Source organism: Astatotilapia calliptera, chromosome 15 (assembly GCF_900246225.1).
Source record: "Astatotilapia calliptera chromosome 15, fAstCal1.2, whole genome shotgun sequence".
Classification (NCBI taxonomy): Eukaryota; Metazoa; Chordata; class Actinopteri; order Cichliformes; family Cichlidae; genus Astatotilapia; species Astatotilapia calliptera.
The window spans coordinates 33,041,924-33,063,290 of record NC_039316.1 but is presented as its reverse complement, the minus strand read 5'-3'; the positions used below and the strand labels follow the sequence as shown (position 1 = coordinate 33,063,290).

At 41.4% G+C, this 21,367-nt stretch overlaps 1 protein-coding gene across 1 annotated transcript; it reads left to right on the top strand.

Moving 5' to 3' along the window:
* Positions 1 to 1,670: 1,670 nt before the first annotated feature.
* Positions 1,671 to 21,338, top strand: ctdspl3 (CTD (carboxy-terminal domain, RNA polymerase II, polypeptide A) small phosphatase like 3). The gene is made up of 11 exons (XM_026142844.1): positions 1,671 to 1,976; positions 4,329 to 4,443; positions 4,558 to 4,701; positions 4,936 to 5,050; positions 5,471 to 5,582; positions 16,531 to 16,617; positions 18,328 to 18,390; positions 18,537 to 18,616; positions 18,806 to 18,932; positions 19,360 to 19,455; positions 20,886 to 21,338. Exons 1-11 carry the CDS (start codon positions 1,845 to 1,847, stop codon positions 20,949 to 20,951), a joined length of 1,137 nt encoding a protein of 378 aa, XP_025998629.1. The 5' UTR covers positions 1,671 to 1,844; the 3' UTR covers positions 20,952 to 21,338.
* Positions 21,339 to 21,367: the final 29 nt, after the last annotated feature.

Sequence of the window (21,367 nt, the reverse complement as noted above, 5' to 3'; positions counted from 1 at the left end):
ACTAATGGTTATGAGCCTACCACCTGTTCACAGTATAGTCTTTGGAAATTATTTCTACATTAGTGAAAACAATTTAGCATAAAAAAAAGTTTTTTTATTTTTTCATTTAATTGTTATATTTTTTTATTATTTGAAATATCTTGATAAGCAACAAGATTTGTATTAACAAAGGTGGTTGTGGGAGTATTTTAAAGTGCCATGCTGACGGCCAGATCCACAAGAATTTGAAAAGCTTTTTCTCCTCTGTACACAAATTCAGTGGATCTTTAAAAAAAAAAAAGCTAAGAGGTTTTTCTGCAAGAATGATGGATAGGTATGTAAAAAGGATTCAAATATCCTCTCCCAGAGATGCTGGACATGGAATGGCTTTACCATGTGCTATTTCTTGTGACTGAAGATGCAGCAGAATGAATTACAACTACAGTATGCTTAAACTGCATTGGATGCAGCCAAACCGATAGGATGATGTCTTGCAGTACTGATAGGCAAATGCTTTGTCTCCTGAAGTCAGCTGGTCTGAGGGTGTGAGGAGAAAAGTCCTACAAACAAGCAGCAACTGAAGGCAGCTGTAGGAAAAGCCTGGCCAAGCATCCCAAGGGAGGAAAGTCAGAATGGTCTGATGTGCATGGATGCACAAGATTTGCATCCAAATTTAAAATAATCATTGCAGTTAATTATCAAAAGTAACAGACTCAAGCACATAGGAAATGAAGGGGAGAGTGCAGGCAGGGTGGAGACGGGTGTAAGGGGTGATTTCTGACAGAAGAGCAGTAAAAGTGAAAGGGGAGGTACAAGGTTTGGAGATGATGGCACTGTCAAAAAGCACAGACAGCAGAGATGGAGATGTTCAGATTTTCATGTGGAGTGTCAGATTGGACACAGTTAGAAATGAGTAGCTCAGGAAGACAGATTGAACAAGCAGTTTGGAAATAAAGTTAGAGAGGCTGAGATGGTTTGGATATGTCCAGAGGAGGGATAGTGGATATACTGTACAATGGATGTTGAAGATGGCACAGCAAGGAAGAAAAGAGGAAGAACATAGAGAAGATTAATGGATGTAGTGAAGGAGGAGATGTTGATGTGGCATAGAATAGGTGGCAGAGAATCTTGCAATAGGACTTAAAGGTACTGTGCTGCAGGGGTTGTAACAGACTCCACTTTGTTTGTGTGAATGGAGAGTCTGCCTAACACTAAGTTTCATCATGGAGTTCCACAGGGTTCTGTGCTAGAACCATTTATATTCACATTACACATGCTTCCCATTGACTGTATCATTGTGGCCTTTAATTTCTTACTGGGCCCTAAGAGTCTTAGAAACATGGGGTATGGTTGTTGGGGTTTTCTTTTGTAGGGTCTTTGCCCTAAAGCATCTTGAGGCCACTGTTGTTGCCATTTATGTAAATAAAATTGAATTAAAGTCTGAATTCTACATCTTAAATGCCTCATTTTAAGTTCACCGTGTATATTAAATTATGCAGTTTTAAAAAAAAGTAAGGTATGCTGTTGCAGAAATTGCCTCTTTGCTCTTTAATAATCGTGCTCACCCAGAGGTTCTTTGCATATAAAATTCAAAGGGGGGTGGGAGTGAGGGCAACGTGACGGGCGTATCACGTTGACGCTGGCTTTTTTACAAAGCACCGCCCAATAAGCGTCTCCGCGGTGCTAAACCTATCGGAGCCCGGTAGATTCAAACGAACGCGCTGATTCAGCGAGTGGGGGCGGAGCTACTTCTAGGTTCTGTTTGGTGCTTGAACAGCGAAGCGTCGGATTGAGAGCGATTATCTTCGTTACGGTGGCAAGTGTTACGTTTAGATGATAACAAACCCCCACGTAAAGAAAAAAAAATGAGACTTAGGTCTCAGAAAACTGTTGCTGTTTGTCCAGAGACACCGAGGCGCTCCCGTCGACGGTCTAACGGAAAAAGGAGTCGATCGCGCCTGTCGGGGTCGGAGATTGAAAGTCCGCTTCAAAGCAAGGTAATTTATTGTTTGTCGGGTTATTTCTCTATGGTGATAGTGCTGTTATTAATGTTGGTGGAACAGGTAAACATTATGGTAGCATACAGAGCTGGATGTTGAATATCGTCCCTTTGTTAGGATGCTAGGCTAGTTAGCTAGCTACTAGCGTTCTCATAACAAAACAGCTAACAGAGTTGCTAACATTAGCACCTTCTCGATGGTAGGTGGCATTTGCCACAGTTCTCTAGTTCTATCTGGATCTGTCTGGACCTATTTAAGTAATTTTTTTTGGTTAATTTTAATTGGTAGGTTAAATACAGCAAGGAGGGTTGGTAGGGATATAGTTTCCAATTTAGACCTGAAAATAAACCATCGTGGTTGTAAATATAAGCTACTGTTAAAACCTCGAGCTACTTATTAAGCTTTATGACTTCAAGTTTAGATTTTAAAACGTGTTGGATTGGCAGACATGACTGTGACTAACCACTGTTTGCATTGTAGATTTAAACTGTAGATCATTCACTGGGTGTCGAAAAGAACAAAGGAAAACAATGTTGTTCATACAGATCCAATTCATTCTTAGTAGCTGCTGTCTTTAAGTAAATCAATCAATCAATGAAACTATCATTAGTATTATTTTTTTGTATTCTTTTCTTTTAACCTCTACACCGAGTCGTATTGTTGTGTGTTGCTTTAAATTACTAAAATGAAACAGTGAGTTAACTTTGGTTTCAAGTTTAATCCTTTACCTTAAAATTGAGGGTCTTTTCACCCATAAGAGAAACTTGAGAACATCTCAAAGAAGAAGCATACATACTAGGCAGCGTTAATCACATCACAACACTGGATTCCAAGAGGATTGATGCCAACAAGGATTAAAGATCCCAGTTGCATGTGGAAGAGGGTCGCAGTAAAGTAGGTCACCAGGACACGTCTTCCTGTTTAGACCCATTAGACTAGTGTGGATAGAGGCCATGCAGAACAGAATCCTATTCAGGGCAACATATGTGGTGACTTTGGTTGTTGGTTAAATCAACTTGATACTCAGGTTGAAATATGGGGCAAACTGCTGCTTGAAGAAAGGTTTATAACCATATTACAATTGTACTGTAAATAGCTGTGAAACTGTGTGGTCACCAAAATACAAGCTGACTTACCTTTAATGACGGCGTTTGAATGACGGCGTATTCACTACGTGAAGGCTTAAAAATAGCCAAATCTTGTATCCATCCTAGGTGAATTGGGTGTGTGCCTCCAGAGATTTATAATTGCGAAATTGGTTCGCCCTATATGTGCTGACTCCTCAGACAAGGTACGAGAATAAATAGCGGTTGGTCTTCAGGGTTTCTACTCCACTGCCGTATTTCATACGGGTCCACATTTCCAATGCGCGCAATTTTTTGCAAGTACCGTCTCTTTGCATCTGGACACAATCTGTCTCTATAACGTCCTCTTTCTTTTGAGCTGCTTTTAAGTATGGTTCATAGCAATCTTCCTTCCAACACAGTGTGTTTGTTTTGATTCGTGGCCTACTAAAATGGTGCCGCGCTCCCACAATGCATTGCGGCGTGAACTCCAAAGCCCCATTGTCCTTGGTGATGTAAGACTTGGATGCAGCTGCTGGCCATGGAAACCCATTCTATGGAGCTCTCTACACGCTGTTTTTGAACTAATGTAAATTCCACAGTTTGGAGGTCTGTAATGATTGACTCTGCTGAAAATTGGCGACCTCTGTGCACTATGCGTTTGTTGAAACAATCTGCATGCCTATGTGTTCCCGTGGAAGTAATTGGAATATATACACACACACACACACACACACACACACACACACACACACACACACACACACACACACACACACACACACACACACACACACACAAGCTAGAGGCATGTCAGCAAAACAAGAGAAGGGGACACATTGAAGAACAAAGTGCTTGGAAGCAGTGCAAAGGGGTTGGTCTGAGTATATCCGTATGTGAGGCCTGAGTGATGGGGATTACTCAGACCGTGGCACAGATTGGTGGGGGGATGGTGTTTGTGAGGTGTAGGACCTGATTGACCTGAAGTGCTGACCAGAGGTCAGCAGGCCTTCCTGTTCTCAGTCGTGGCCCCTGCGTACCAAACACCCAGGCAGTAGGAAAGCTTGCTCTCCATCGAGGAGCGGTAGAAGGTCAGGAGCATCTTCTGGTCCAGGTTATTCTGGAAGTGCAGCTGCTTTTGGGTCTTCTCTAACAGAATTTTTTTTATAAACGTGGAATACTGATTGAGACATCCTGAAGTAATGCACTATTACGCTGTTTTAAATGGACCTTAGGGGTAATAATGAAGGTGGGTTTTTTTCTTCTTCTTGTTTTTATTGTGTAGGATGAAGAGACTGTGAATAAAGACTCAGAGGATGAAGTTCCCACTATGGTGAGGCGACCGCTGCCTCGTGGCCGGGCGAGAAAGAGGGCTATTGCTGTGAATGACCAAGAATCAGGTATTTTAGCGCCATCGGCTGATTCTGCTTTAAAGCACAGTTACACTACCTGTTAGTTGAAAAGCTCATCGTTTTCTGTTGTGTTTTCTGAATGACTCTCATTTTACTGTCTAGATTTGACCTTCAAGACTCCAGTCCGTCCCATCATGCACCACGAGCGCATACTGTCAGAGATCGACCCTGTGACTCCGCGTAACGCGACAACAGCTAGAAACATCTACTCACCCATTGTGCGTTTCCTCACACCCAGCAAAGAAAGTGAGTACCAGTCATCCATTTGAAACTTGTTTACATGTAACAAAAGTCTCTCATTGAGAGACATCACCATACAACTGAATGCAGCTTTGTGATCCATGTGATAAACTCCACCTTGAACAAGCTGACCTGCTTAAACTACTTGGTCGGGAGTCAACTATATAAGTCTTATGTGATGTCATAAAGTCAGACTTGGTACTTACAGTCTGTGTGTGTGTGTGTGTGTTTTCTATTCAGATTTGAAGTACGCAGGAACGGGGACCAGTGTACTGATGAGCCCAGAACACGGTGTGTTCGGTTGTGGCTCCATTGACCTTCTGGGTGGAGACGAGGACGATGACATCTTTGATCCGTAAGTTGTTTTTCTACATACAGTCACAGGAGAAGACCATGATGTAACTTCATCTCATAGATTCTTTTAAAGGAAGTATTCAAAATCAGTTTACAAAATCCAAAAATATCTTTTTCTAGTTCTTCAGTAACATCATGTCGGCAATTCAATTTTATTTATATAGCGCCAAATCACAACAACAGTCACCTCCAGGCGCTTTATATTGTACAGTAGATCGTACAATAATAGATACAGAGAAAAACACAACAATCATATGACCCCCTATGAGCAAGCATTTTGGCGACAGTGGGAAGGAAAAACTCCCTTTTAACAGGAAGAAACCTCCGGCAGTGGATATGGGTTTGGTAACTTAGCTATTTGAGAAACGACACAAAGTTTTGTTTGAAAGTTTCTGTTGCTGAGCATCATTTTCATCTGCAGCTTTACGTTCATCAAGAACATGCCGTCGCGGTCCCAGCATTCTAGACCTGCTCTTCTAGATATTCCCCCGAAGACCAGAAGCACCCCAGAGGGAACGCTGGTGGTCGATCTGGTGAGTTTTATCCTCCCTGGCCTCCTGCTCGCTGCACACATATGTAGGGATGGGTACCGGTTCTGACATAAACGGTAGTAACCAGACCGAAAAGCAGCGCACATTTCGGTGCTTTATTTCAGTGCTTTTTTTCCCTGAGCTGTGATACACTTTAGATTCTAGCCAATCATTTTACGTTTCCGAGGATAGTAGGCGGGTCCAGGTACGTACGTTATTTTAGAGCAGAGCTACAGATTAAAAATGCCCAGGGCGAAGCGGTCAAAAGTCTGGCTGTACTTCACAGCAAAATATGCAAACTCAGCAGCAACAAGTGCTTTAAGGTGATACTGTGCAAAGGATGTAATACCTCAAATCCGATGAAACACCTGGCGACGCATAGCGTTTTTTTAAAAGCCGAAAAATGCGCCGTATTTGATAGCTTGCTGCGAGACCTCACACCGAGCACATCTACTGCGGGTGTGGCGCCTGTTATCGGACCCGGAGTTAGCAATATCCCCCAAAAACCCGAAGAGGAGAGTCCTGGCCCCTAGCCCTGCCAGTGTAGCAGAAATGATGACGGATGATGATGCAGCAGCAGCCGTTCTTCTCTGCGTGAGTAGCTTAATGTTGTTCGTGTGTAATTTACGTTGAGTAGGCTAACCACATTATTACATTAATGCATGTAAGGTGAACTAGCAAACATCATCATAGCTATATCCGGCTGTCTTCTTGTTTGATGGCAGATACTCCCTTCACCCTGGCCAAAAAGGCTAAAATGACCAAAGAAAAAGTGGAAAACAGTTAAACATGAGAGGTTTTGGACAAAGTTTGTGTTTGTTCCATTGATTAAGCACTGCTTCCAGCCAAGAGTGATACCATATATGCCCTGTAGCTGCAGAAAAGGCTAACATTGTTATCTTTTTACAAAAAAACAGCTGAACATGAGAAGTTTTTGGACCAATTTTGTGTTCTCCATTCTTTAAGCACCGGTTCGAGCACCGTTTAAGCACTGGCACTGTTTCAAAAGTACCGGTTTGGCACAGGTATCGGATAAAACCTAAACGATACCCATCCCTACACATATGCAGCTCGGACACATGGGCTGTATCCCAATTCAGGGTCTGCAGCCTTAAAGGCCGCATTTTAATGCCGATTATGTCACAGCGACGAAGGCTGTCCAAATTCAAAGGCTGCTTGAAATGCGGCCCTCAAATGTGTCCTTCATTTCCCTGAATTTTAAGGATGTGGCGGTGTAGACTTTGTGGCCCAAAATATCCCAGAATGCATAGCGAGGCGGTGGGTGTGGATAATTTTGCCGAAAAAAGACGGTGGAAGAGGGGGGGCCGAAGAGTAAACTTTTAAAAGTACTGAATATTATGTCACTTATTTATGTGCAAACGTTTAATGACGAAGAACATTAAAACATTACTGTTGGCCACATGTCGGCAAAGTTATGTGACATTACTGATGTTTGTACTAACGTGGTTTTAAAGACTTTACTTTAAAATATACGCTGTTCAATAGTTGACGTTAATCTTACAGAGAATGTGATAATTTCATGGATATTTAAAGTAAGCACTGAGACAAATTTAGTAATGCCAACATATTGAAAGAACATATATTTGTCTCTTATATATAATACATTTATATGTACAGTGTCAAAGGAACCTGTCTTTAAATGAAGATTTAAGGTGACAGGAAATATAAATAAATGCAGCTTGAATCTCAGTATTTGAAACAGAGTTCATTCACTGCTATAATAACTAATAATGATTGAAATAATAACTTTAATATTGGCCATATTATATTTACATTACCAACATGAGATGACTTTAGTCTCATGAACAACATTAGCTAATTGTTATTTACTAGCTAATCTTAAAATGACTGTTCAGTACAGAAATGAAGCCCAACAGTCATGTTTTACAGTCCTGTGGTCTCAGCCTCAGATACTTATCAAATCAAAGCTCATGTAGAAAAAAACAAACAAATGAACAAAAGATTTTCTCCTTCATTTCTGTCAAACAATCCTGTATGAAACGTTTCCAGTATCATGGTTGCTAGGCAACCTGGGCAGCGCGACGGAGGCTAGACCGTCCCATTTCACAAGCCTCGCACTTAAGGCCTTAGCGGTCTTTGAGTACGCGACCCTTGTGGACCGTCAAGACTGCGTACTTTAAGGCTGCAGACCCTGAATTGGGATAGAGCCATGGATGTCAACTGTGGAACACGAACTGAGGACATCTTAAAGAAAAATCACAAACAATATTTACTGAGTTTTTTTGTGTGTTAATTATATTTTCAAGGTCAGGAATAGTTTGCTTATTTTGCTTATTACTGTGAATGCTGGTAAGCATTCACAGTATTGTTATTCAAATCTTATTATAATATTTTATTATCTATTCTATACGTTTTTTTTGCCATCTATCTCCTTCAACACTGTTCAACTTAGAAAAACCATTCAATCACCGTTAGATTCCTCTTCTTCTGGACGTTGCTGCTTCTGTTGCACACTCAGTGCCGCATACCATATTTTTCGGGCCACAAGGCTGACTGTCAATAACGGGCCTGTTTTCATACATAAGGCGCATTAAGCGAAACAAAACAGTCAGATAAGTCAAACTTTACTCAACTCATTCTTCTTGCTTCCTCTTTTTCGTACCATTGATTCATTAATCTTGAATTCTCTCGCAGCTGCTCTAACTTTGAGTGGGGAAAAAAAGTTAGCGTTCATCCTCCAGTTTCACTGTGCTAATCTTATGCTAACTATACATTAAAAAAAATAATAATTGTTTGATGATCTGAAACGTTTAAGTGTGACAAACATACAAAAAAAAATAGAAATGTGTTTTTTCACACCATTGTCATGTAACAATGACTTTCTTCCTTCATTCTGTTCGCTGACCCCATTATGGACCACTAAATTTTTTATAATGTGTGTGTGTGTATATGTATATATTTTTATATATATATATATATATATATATATATATATATATTTATATATATTTATTTATTTATTTATTTATTAGGGGTGCAACGATACACAAAATTCACGGTTCGGTTCGATACTTTGGTGTCACGGTTCGATATTTTTTTGATACAAAAAAAAATGTTCATGCCTTTTTAATTTGTCATTTATTAAAATTATAAATATATATTTTAACACAAAAGTAGTTTTTAAATTTAACCCTAACCCTTGTGCGTGTTGTTTTTTAGCTCGTCATATTGCAGCCACAGAAATTCTTTTGTCCATGAAACCATAAAGCTGCACTTTCTTTTTGCCTTATAGTCTGATTTGTCATAACTTCTCCGTTTTGTGGTAAGCTTTTCTTTGGCTGTCACTTCTTCACCCTGACCTGTCTTATTTGGCTCAGCAGAACTAAAATATATATCTGTCTGTGAAGGTTCTCAGTCATCCAGGTCATCGTAGTGAAATATATATCCTGCCGCACACACATAAGCTCAGCGATTCTCTGCGCGATCAACCTCTCACATGTTTAAGCTGCGGGAGATTTCACTTGTCATGTTTGCATAGTAAGCTAACAATTAATAAGACGATGTCAGAGGAATTGGTGCACAAATTATCATCACTCACAGATCAGTGCTGTCGCTCTCTATACACAGTTCGCGCGATTGCAAAGTGAAAGCAAAAAAACAAGCGCAAATTCAAACACGATTTCAATATGTCACATATTGACAGTGGCTCACCCAATGACATAATTACCCAGCTACATTTCTGAAAGAATGCAAAAGCATTGACATATATTTTTCCTTCCTACAATAGCCCGACAGGCAGGGCAGAGATAGCCCCGGGACGTCGGGCTAGCGATATTGCAAGCCCTGTATCTGATTGAGGAATCACTCATCTTTGGAAAAGAGAGTTTATTACAGAGAAATGTCTCTTTCCAAAATAAAAGCTATACTATCCGCTTCTTCTGGGCTATATTCTCAGCAGCATATTAAACATATCAGGTCTCCATAAGGAGAATCCTGTGCTAACAGCTGTCTAAATGACTCGGCTAAAGTTTGTAGCATGCATGCTTGTTGTTTTTGTCTTTGCACTAGGATGATGTCGGTGTAAATGTGCAGTCATATTCGTTGTGTTCCCACTAGTGCTTTCAGGTTAATCTCGTTGAAATAACCTTAACGCCACAACATGGCAAATCTCCGTTAACGAGCTACCCTATACAGAGGGGCTAGACGGCCAACACGTTAACGAGCTAACTGCGCTAACACACTAGCTCCCACCCATGTAATTGAGCATTGCATGGCACATCCAACATACTGTTTTACTTTAGTCCATGACGCGCTTACCTTCAGGGTCATACGTCACATGAAAACCAAAATAATTCCAAACGCCAGATCTGAATGAGGGTGGGGGAGGTCCATCTTGCAAGGAGAGCTTAACTTCTGTCTCGCTAGCTTGCCCTGCGCTCTTCCTCCTGACTATGCTGTCTGTGTTGAGCGCTCAGTGGATCTGCGCTCGACAGTGCAGCCTAGGCGGAGTAGTCGAACGCAGATTCACTGAGCGCTCAACACAGACAGCATCGTCAGAAGGAAAGTTGATAAAATAAATTACAAATGTATTGTTCGATACATATGCGTACCGAACCGAAAGCACTGTATCGAACGGTTCAATATCGATACGAATATCGTTGCACCCCTAGTATATATATATGTATGTAATATATATTTATTTTATTTATTCGCTTTTTTTCACTACATTAGACAACATCAAAATAGCGTTGTCAAAAATGACAATAGCGTTGGCATTTTTTGTTATTTGTATGTTGTAATCTTTACAAAAAACCTAAAAAAACCCCACCTCTTAATCTTTGGTATATGGCGAGGCGCTGTGGACACCCAAGTTTGTGATTGTGTCGAATTTTCAAATCAATACCATGGTTGCATCTGCTGAAAATCTCTGTGAAGCTCAAATCTCAGTGACCTTGACTTCAAGGTCAGAGGCCAACTTTTTGGAAAATCAGAGGAGTTTCACATTTATAACACAGGTATGTCTACTAGGAGGCTGAAGGGTAGCACTATATATTTATAAACAATCAAAAACAACAATTATTAGGCAATTTATTTATTTCCAATTTTTATTGAATTTATTTCTGTTAACATGGTGTTTTTGGTCTGATTGAAGGACTGATGTGATGGTAAGGTGTCCGCTGCTCTGCTTTGAATATTGGTAGGCTTTTTTTTTTTTTTTAATTTTCACAAGAATTGCTAGTTCCCCTAGAGTTTTGGCCACCCCAACAATCAGACGATTCCCTATGAGCAAGCATTTAGCAACAGTGGGAAGGAAAAACTCCCCTCTAAAAGGAAGAAACCTTCGACAGAACCAGGCTCAGGAAGGGACAGCCATCTGCCGCGACTGGTTGGGGTGGGGGGAGTGAAAATTAAAAAAAAAAAACAAAAAACCAAAGTGATCATTATTGGAACAGCTTAATGAATTTTTCCAGTGCTGTTAATATCCTTTTCCAACCCCAGTTTGTGTTTTTGTCACTTTTGTCCAAGGTGGAGGAAGCCATGCTGTAGATTGATTCTGTATGGTCTTTCAATGTCAATACATGGGAACCTCTTAGAGAGGCCAGGGTTGAAAAAGGGATGCCGGAGAACCTCCGAGGGTGTTATCCGCTGGTGTGCATCCAAGGCCAACATCCCTTTAATTAAGCTGACAAATAAACGTTGGCCATTTTCAGGTCCTCGTCCAAACACCATTACTTGTTCGAGGTCATCAAGACGCGCAAGTTTTATGTATCGAGTCTCCAGGGACTCATATCCTGTCTCGCACTGAAATTGTTTGTCAGTCTTAAATGTCCAGCGCTGTTGGTTGTAGTTGTCTTCAATGAAATAGTCTTCAGTGTACACGCCAGAGTCCAGAACATGATCTGGTGGCTGTCCCTGGGTCTCTATGATGAATTTCAAAACATCATATTCTCCATTTCCAGGGTAGAGTGGCACCCCTGTACCAAGTTCCACAGCTACAAGCCCCAAAGACCACATGTCAGCTGCTTCATTATAAGGAATGCCAAGCATAACCTCAGGTGCACTATAACCAACCGTCCCCCACACAATCACTAGGATTCACTGCAGACACAGGACATGCGAGGCCAAAGTCTATAAGTCTGACTTTGACTGGAGACTCATGGCGGTTAACAACCATGATGTTTCCAGGTTTGAGGTCAGCGTGCACTATTCCCACAGAACCTAGGTGTGACAGGGCATTTGTGAGTTGATGTAAAATTGGCCTGACTTCGCTTATGGGGAGACCCTGGTTTTTCCGGTCCCGTATGTAGTCCCACAGGCATTGATCAAGGAGTTCAAAGTTTAAGCAGACCCGCTCTCCGTCATGGAAAAAGCCGTTCCATTTAACTATGTTGGCGGCATCTGGATCCAACCTTCTCAGCTGCTCCAGGATGAAAATTTCCAGTTTTGCCTGTTGCAGAATATCAGGCCGGTTCCTGTTGACTTTAATAGCCACAGCACGGTTGGTTTTGGTATCGCGACATTTGGCTACAATACCAAAGCCCCCTTCTCCGAGGAAAGCCTCTACCTTGTAGCGGTTTCCCAAAATGCTCCCTTCAACTATTTCAAGCTCACCTGAGTTGAAGGATGAGCTGGCTGACGTGTGGACGCATACTTGCTGAGAAAATTCAACTGAGTTTTGGAAACTGCAGTTGATTTTCTGTGATCTCTTGCTTTCCAAGTTTGAAGGGTGCTGAAAGACCACAGGGTTTTGTGGTCGTTCAACACTCATGTTAGTGCAAGGGGAACTCTTACGGTTGAAAAAGGGATGCCGGAGAACCTCCGAGGGTGTTATCCGTTGGTTTGCATCCAAGGCCAACATCCCTTTAATTAAGCTGACAAATAAACGTTGGCCATTTTCAGGTCCTCGTCCAAACACCATTACTTGTTCGAGGTCATCAAGACGCGTAAGTTTCATGTATCGAGTCTCCAGGGACTCATATCCTGTCTCGCACTGAAATTGTTTGTCAGTCTTAAATGTCCAGCGCTGTTGGTTGTAGTTGTCTTCAATGAAATAGTCTTCAGTGTACACGCCAGAGTCCAGAACATGATCTGGTGGCTGTCCCTGGGTCTGTATGATGAATTTCAAAACATCATAATAATTTCTCCCAGGGTAGAGTGGCACCCCTGTACCAAGCTCCACAGCTACCAGCCCCAAAGACCACATGTCAGCTGCTTCATTATAAGGAATGCCAAGCATAACCTCGGGTGCACTATAACCAACCGTCCCCACACGGTCACCAGGCATTACTGCAGACGCAGGACATGCGAGGCCAAAGTCTATAAGTTTGACTTTGATGGGAGACTCATGGCGGTTAACAACCATGATGTTTCTAGATTTGAGGTCAGCGTGCACTATTCCCACAGAGCCCAGGTGTGACAGGGCATTTGTGAGTTGATGTAAAATTGGCCTGACTTCGCTTATGGGGAGACCCTGGTTTTTCCGGTCCCGTATGTAGTCCCACAGGCATTGATCAAGGATTTCAAAGTTTAAGCAGACCCGCTCTCCGTCATGGAAAAAGCCGTTCCATTTAACTATGTTGGCGGCATCTGGATCCAACCTTCTCAGCTGCTCCAGGATGAAAATTTCCAGTTTTGCCTGTTGCAGAGTATCAGGGTGGTTCCTGTTGACTTTAATAGCCACAGCTCTGTTGGTTTTGGTATCGCGGCATTTGGCTACAATACCAAAGCCCCCTTCTCCGAGGAAAGCCTCTACCTTGTAGCGGTTTCCCAAAATGCTCCCTTTAACTATTTCAAGCTCATCTGAGCTGAAGGATGGGTTAGCTGACATGGTGGAATGTGTCGGCTTGATCGGTGAATTGCTGAGAAACGTGAAATTCTCTCAAAACTTTCCAAAAGGTTTTTGGTTGCTGTCAGGTCTACGTCCGTTAAGCACTGAAGTTTAACAGAGCAAAACCCCTATTTGTAGGCTTTGCCTCTCAGCAAGATTATGACATAACAAAGGATCAACGGCATTCTATTTTGGATCAAAGGCATTCTATTTTTTTCAGTTGAAACACTGAAAAAAAAATAGTGTTTCAACAGGGCAGGCTGGCGCCCTATGGGACGCAGAGGTGATAGGGTAAGGATGCAGAGGATAAGATCCAGGATAAGATTTACTTATCGGTCAGCTCATCATCAGTGAGCAGCCGCAGAATCACAGGTGCAGCTTGGCAGGAGATGGACTCAGGGTGAAGACACAAAATCAACAATGACAACACTGTTATTCTTTATTAGTGTGAATGCTGGTAAGCGTGTGTGTGTGTGTATGTGTTTCGACTGCTGCTGTGTGCACAGTGTTTGCTCTACATCATTTTATCCTCACGTAGCCATCGTTGTTGTCTTTCCAACAGCATGTCTTTCAAAGCTCACAGATGTAAACGTTTTTAAACTGTGTGGATCCAAGTGGAGGGATAATCCTCTAACCGACCCATAGAAATACATTATATTTTCAGACAGGAGTTTGTCTCAACAGCAGGAAAGACCCCACTTTTTAAATTGCTCCTGCGGCCAAAGTTTTGACAGCAGGAACATGAAGAACACACTGTTGTATAGAACAGGTCCTCGGGATCGTCACCATTTGAAAATGATTTTGATGGGAGTTAGGGTCTTGGATTTAGAAGCAGTTGTTCAACAGGTGCACCGAGGCAGATTTGACAGGGTTTTGCCACAGAGTAATAGTGTGTCAGTAGTTAGTCCTGGACAACTAGATCAAGCATTCCGATTGGCCCATGAAATTCAGGATTCTGTTTGATTGGTGCATTTGTTTTCAGCAGACAGGTGGTTCAGATCTGGGCTTTTGGAGTCAGTTGATGACTTTTAGAATCATCTTTTCTGACTGGATCATTAAAACTTAAAGCATTGATCTTTCTGCAGTGGATTCTCCCACATTTCAGTGATATGGTGAATAAATGAATATTGTAAAGTCAAAATACACAACGTCGTAGTCTCACTTCAAGCACTTTATTCCTTACGTCTTGTTTTTCCGCTCACCCACAATAAGAACAACCCACCGCAGGCAACAGTACTCTCGCGATATAACAGAAAATGACAAGTTAACAATCTCCCTCTTTCTTTTTTAAAAATAAAAGTATAAATATCCCTTTTAAACATTTGTATACATATATATGTAAACAAAACAAAAAAAACATTGTCAACATTATAGAACATTCAGGAAACATTTCAATGTGCTTTGCTTTACTCAAAGCGTACTATCACTGCACACAATAAACAAGAGTGCATTTTAATGCAAAGAAAACTTCGTAAACAAAGGATCACAGTATCCAGAGTCCTTCATCTAGTGCTTTTAGAAGGGTTCTGGATAAAACTCCCTTTTTTTTTTTTTTTTTTTTCAGACAATCAGCAAGTTGGGATTTGAAATCTGACCAACCAATCTGTCTGATTTTAATGGATTGTATGAGCTCTTTAATGCTGCTCATTTCCAGCCCCAGTCTCTTCTCTGTAACCTGCTTAGTGGACTTGAGTGCATCAAACAAGGAATGATTGTCAGGCACACAGATCAACAGAAGAGCATTCAGACCAGTGTTACCAGTTTTAAGCTCAGAAAAAAGTGTTGCCAGGAAGACAGCACTGTCTATTCCAGGGGTGTCAAACTCAAATACACAGTGGGCCAAAATTCAAAACTGGAACAAAGTCGCGGGCTAACGTTAATATTTACTGAAATACATTTATTCCTCCAGATATAAGAATGAATCTTTTCTTATGGGCTCAAACACATTTTGCTGAAAAACTGAATATGGAACAAGCAAAGCTTAATACTAAACAATATATATATTAGCTGTATAATACCAGTAGGCCAGCTCTAATAGTAATTTGGTATGGCTTCGGGCCAGAGTTTGACACCTATGGTCTATTCCATCTGACATGGCAAGAGTTTCTCCTGCCAGTGTACTTCTGACCACACGTCTGATATTTTTTTTTATTTTTTAGACTGCCAAAAGAGAGGACAAAACTTTCCTCCTTTACCCATAAGGATGATTAATGCCCCTCCTTGAGTACCGCCAGCGGGAAGGTTGCCAAATGAAGCGTCACTGAAAACAACCAATGCCAAATCCTCACTGTTACCCAAGTGTTGAAACTTAAGAGTCACTTTCTCTACTTTAAGTTTATGGATAACTTTGTTCACTTCATGAATGGACTGCACAATTGCACCTTTGATATTAGATCCCAGGCTGCATGTGTCAAACGTAACATCTGGTCTCGTTTGTTTGGCAACCCACAAAATCTGTCCTATTTTTGACCCGAGTTGCTCCCGTTCTGTTTCACTTAAGGAAGCATCCCTCTGTACAGCCCGTGCTGCTTGTAACTGAACCGGTTGTAGGTTGTCAATGCAAAGTTATTGATGCACCTCTATTACATCATTAACTGTACAAATGTCCATAGCAACATAAAAAAACTGTCATGTTCTTCACGGCCCACAATTAAGGTAGATTTCAGTACAGGAATGATGAGTTGCAAAGTGACTTGAACCAGCCCAAAGGAAATCATCAACGTGACATGCAAGCACTCCTGTAATCTCAGATTGTTCATTCTGCCAATAGAACACTGTGGGATCAACCTGTGATATTTTACCACCAGTTTTGAGCATAATGTCTTTGACCTTATTGTACCAATAAAGTGAAGCAATTATTTCATTTCAGCTCAAAACATTCAGCTATCAGCATTCACACAGCAATTTCTTCAGAAAATGCATTTTCTAGTTGATTTTTAAGTATCTGCAATTCCTTTTGGATGTTGTATTTAGCAAGAATAGAGTATGGTCTACATTTTATTGTTAAAGATTCACTTTCTGTGGCTTTAACATGGTTAAAATCATAAACTGGACACTTTCACCTTGCTCCCTTGTGAAAGCAGTCAGTTATATATTTAAAATATTAAGTAATCTGAGGCATGTGGTCGTGTTTATTTCCAGGAGGAGACCCTGATGTTGAGCTCTCTGAATGTGATCGAAGACGCAGAGTACACCTTCCATGCAGCTTTCCAGGACCATCAGTACAAGGTGACCACTCACTGAAAGCCACTCTTCACAACCCTCTGTGGTACTCTCTTCTGCAGACCAGATGTTTACCACAGCAACTTATTTAACAACAAACAAGATCTTTCATTTTGATTCACTGTTGAGAACTTAACATGTGCCTCACATGTTGGTGCATTATATCACAGAGCTGGTGATGATGTTACTGATATATCAGCAGGTTTATTTTTCTTTCAGAGACATGAAACAGAAGCTTCCCTAATATTTGTTACCCCTGCTTATTGGAGTCCTTATTAACATGATGTGGCAATAATAAAAAAAAATATTGATCTTTTTTTTTAACTGCATTGTCACAAGTCATGGATAATTTCTCGTGTCTTTACTCTTTAATCTGCTTTTATAAATGCTGATACCAGCAGATCGTCAAACAGCCAATATTTTCAGGGGACCTCTACATTATGTTATCTTTCCTAACGTCGTTAAAAACAAAAGGAAATGTATATTTCAGTTGAAAGTCACATAACCTATTGGATTTTGTTTTTAATAACTTGATGCGGTTGGGTTTCTGTATTTGGAAATTGTGCACTTCTCTATTTCATACTTCCTTCGTGGTTCATTTACGTACAAGATGCATGAATTAGGAAACTAGTAGAAAGTGTGGCATGCAAGCATCTGTGAAACCATTTTTCACTCACTCTAAAAATTAAAAACTGCAGTTGATGAAGTGCAAAAACCCATTTTGGAAAACTGAAAAGACACACACACACACACACACACACACACACACATATTTTTATGAATTTTGAAATATGCATTTGATTTCTTTGACCACTCTTCTGTTTTGTGAGCAACTGAGGAGCTTCCATCGAGGGCTAAAATGGTCTAAATTCTTTCTGTTCCCACAAAGAAATTATTCTGCAAAGTGTTGTAATCGAGTGCAGCATCAAGGCATCTTTGTGGATAAAAGGATTCACGAGGTTGAGCAGACTTAAAAATTGTCTGTAAGCTTGTTATCTAGCTGGGATCTGAAGATGATATGCTGCGGAGGGTCAGTGAAGTCACCCTAGTTATAAATAATGATATGTCATTCCAAGGCAGGCTACACAGCTGTCATTACACGAACATAACACTGGCAGAGGTTTAAAGGTGAGGGTGAAATGGGTTTTAATAAGCACCCAGTGGGGCGCAGATAACGTAGGAGCCAAGAGCGTCTGAGACAACACATTTCACAACGCTGTGCAGTTAGTTGAAATGTTTGGTGGTTTTGAGTTAATTGCCAAAAGTTATGATCCTAACCTTAATCATCTGACTAGACCAGGCAGTTGGATCTTTACTGAAACTACAAATTTTGGTATCTGGGACGCTGTGAGTCCAGGAGCTGACTCTACAACTGCACTTGACTCTTTACCCCTTAAAGCCTACTACGTGTAACCCTCAAAGCTCTTTTATGAACTGAGTGGCTTCTGTCATTTCTCAGGCTTATAGAACAAAATGACTGAGTGTGCGTCAGCAGTTGGTGAGGGTGGCCTCTGTTGATGCAGACAAACCATTCTAGAGGTGGTCAAACCGTTTTTATTGGTGTGTATATACCAAGGTGTCAAAGCTCGTCATAAAGGGTACCTGGAAGGTTGTCAGATGTCTTGATGGGGAACAGAGTTAAAAGATGAGCTTCAGTCAGCAGAGCAGATCTGAGGTTACTGACTTGACCACTTATTCTTCCCCTGTTCTCAACAGGTATACATGGTGCTGCGACCACATGTGAAGGAGTTCCTGCAGGCCATGGCAAAAATCTACGAGGTGTGTGTCAGTGTGTAGATTAGCAAATAGTTTGGTTATTTTGAGCCTCATTCACACGTTAAACAAATTATTTTTCTGTCACTGCTTTAACGTGGAGCAGTTAAAAGTGTGGAATTGTACCAACTGCTGCGCGTGCTCTGTTCCAGCTGTTCGTTTACACGTGTGCGAAGAAGGAATATGCCGAGAAGATCCTGGACATCCTGGACCCGCAGAGAAAGCTGTTTCGGTATGAGCTGCTTCCACTTGTGTTTTGTAAACTCGGTGCTTGAGTGCAGAGACGTGCGGATTCGCACTGCTGCTGTGTTGCGTGCTCAGAAATTCGACATGGCCTGCTTCAAATGTTCCCTTTAACATTCTGCCCGTGCCATACAATGAGGACGGTAAATGTGAGTTTCACTTGTGATTTCTCTGGTAGACACCGGCTGTATCAGGACGACTGTGCCTGTGTTCTTGGCCACTACATCAAAGATCTCAGCATCCTCGGGAGGGATCTGAAGAAGACGGTGGTTCTGGATAATGCACCCCACACATATCCATATAATGTAAGTTTAAAGGCTGTGTTCTTTGATTTTCTCTGAGCCCCACTTGAATGACTGAACTTCTCACCCTGTGCTAACCCGTCCACCCTTCGGAGAAAGCTCATTGCACCGATTGTATCCACTATCTCATTCTTCGAGCTAACAGTAACAGTATAAAGAATGAGACCAGGCTTAGATACTGGGACTTTAGCTCCATCTGGTGGAAGATGGCTGCATAACATTTATGGCACAACAACTTATGGTAACTGGGCATCAATTAAAATGTTAATAATTAGACTAAACGACTACGTCTGGCATCAACTGACAGTAGTGGCGATTATGCATCTTGTTGACTATTCGCACACATCCTTAATTAATTACTTTGTTTTGCTCTGTCAGCACTTTGTTGCTGTTACTAACTTTTAATAACATGTTTGTTTGTTTTTTGTAGTTGTTGAACACGATTCCCATCAAGAGCTGGTCTGGGGAGTCTGATGACAGAGAGTTGCAGAAGCTCATCCCCTACATGGAGAAACTGTCTGCAGCTGTAAGTCTGCTTACATCTTCTGTGTTTACTGTGCGCTTGTTTAAAATGGATTCAGAGGCAACAACATGTGCTTCCTCCTTCACTGCACCAGCATCATTGTTTTTGGTCCCGCCAGGCGGCTGTTTTCAGAGAAAAACCCCGCTGCTCTGCAGGTGCTGCTCTGCACCGGACAGCAAACCCATACAGATGGCATTTATCAGTGCCTCACGTTTACTTTAGAGATTATGAGAGAACGAGAGCAGATCTTTGAGAGTAAAAGTGTGAGTTACAGTAGTCAGCTGGACACAAGCGCCAACCAAATTAAAAGGATTGAGCTTTAAGGTCCGCATCAAGTCGAACTGTATGCTAGCGTTGTTTCGGCTGCCGCCAAGTGGCCGCTCACCTTGTTACATGAGTTACAGTTAACAAAAAAGATTTTAAAATGAATATAAAATTCAGATAAGTAGCTTTGATCGTCAGCTTTAGTGAATGCCTCTCGTCCGTGAGCCTGCTTCCTGCGATCTATACAGACGTTTAGATGTGTGGCAGGCGGACACTTAATCGACTCAGAGCTCATTTGCATCGGTTTTGTTAAACAAATGTTTAATCGTGTCTATGTGTGATGGTGCCTGTGATAAGATGCAAGCGTTTGTCTGTCTTTAATCTCACGAGATTCAAACATGCTAGTGTGTTTTTTCTGTCTGTTATGTAGCTGCAGTTAATAATGGTCATAAACTATTAATCTATCATGTACAACAAAGAGTTCTCACATGCTCGCATTCGATAAACTAGAAAATCTTCACCATTTAATACAATGATTGATTTATATTAATAGTTGAGGCTGTAAGAATGCACGGTAACTGGTGTGGTTCTCTTACAGCACATTTCTACTTAGCCCTAGTACAAGTCTCATTTATGCTTCGCATTCATTTGTGCCTCACAGACTGGACACGTGAATATGGTGGGATACATGTTGTAATATTGGGCGGATCCATTCTGGGTTTAGTTTTTTTTATTGTCAGCGTTATAATTTGGCCCCTTGTTTGAAAACTTTGCTGCATAAACCTGTTCGTGTTTGGGATGAGTCGCATGCTGCGCTCGCGTCCTGTTTTATGTGAACATGCTGATGGCTGGAGCGGGGAGGCCCAGGCTGGCTCGCTGAGTTGATAACCTTGTCGTGTAGCTGCTCAGCGTCACCGTGCTTGTGGTTTGGTGAGGACAGATAGTGAAAAGATATTCTGGGCATGCCGGGCAGGCTAAGTGCTACAGACTCAGATTGTCATAGAGAAAATGGATGTTCCTTTTCTTTTAGGGTTGTTGCTGATTCCCCGGTCAGTGAGCTGTGAGTGAAACAGCTGGTTATCTGCAGAAGCATCTGCCTGATGTCTTTCCTCTCCCGGTTTCATGATTGACTCTGAATATCTGAATATCTCTCGCTGGTGTTTTTTCAGGAGGATTTTCGGGAGGTGCTGAAGAAGAGGAAGGATCACGTCCACAGGCTGCTGTCAGAGGACTGACAAACCCCCCACTTTGACTGCTTAATGTGACTTTCACAGCCCATGTTTGCTTTGGCGAAAAGGCAGAAGCCAGTTGGACCTAGGTAACCTGCAGACTGTTGGTTCGTGGTGGACCTGTGCGCCCTCCCCCGTCCTCCCGTTGGCTTGAAATGACAGCAGAGCGGTGTTTCAGACATGCTGCTGGTCGCTCAACAGATTACACAAGCAATAAACTCATATCTGTGTATATATATATTTACAGCTCAGAATCCAAAATATGTTGTTTATAGTCCTGATTTTTTTTTAATTTATTAACTATATTGAAAATCTACAGCTGTTATCTGTATATTTTAAAATGTTTTCTTATACAATAAAATATCCCTGATAATAACTGGGGAAAATAAAGCATTCGTGCCTAGGTGTCATTTGATTTTCAT

Coding starts and splice junctions, on each gene's coding strand:
- ctdspl3 (XM_026142844.1), top strand. CDS start 1,845: ATGAGACTTAGGTCTCAGAAAACTGTTGCTGTTTGTCCAGAGACACCG. Junction 18,617..18,805: donor CCGCAGAGAAAGCTGTTTCG/GTATGAGCTGCT, acceptor TTTCTCTGGTAG/ACACCGGCTGTATCAGGACG. Junction 19,456..20,885: donor TGGAGAAACTGTCTGCAGCT/GTAAGTCTGCTT, acceptor GTGTTTTTTCAG/GAGGATTTTCGGGAGGTGCT.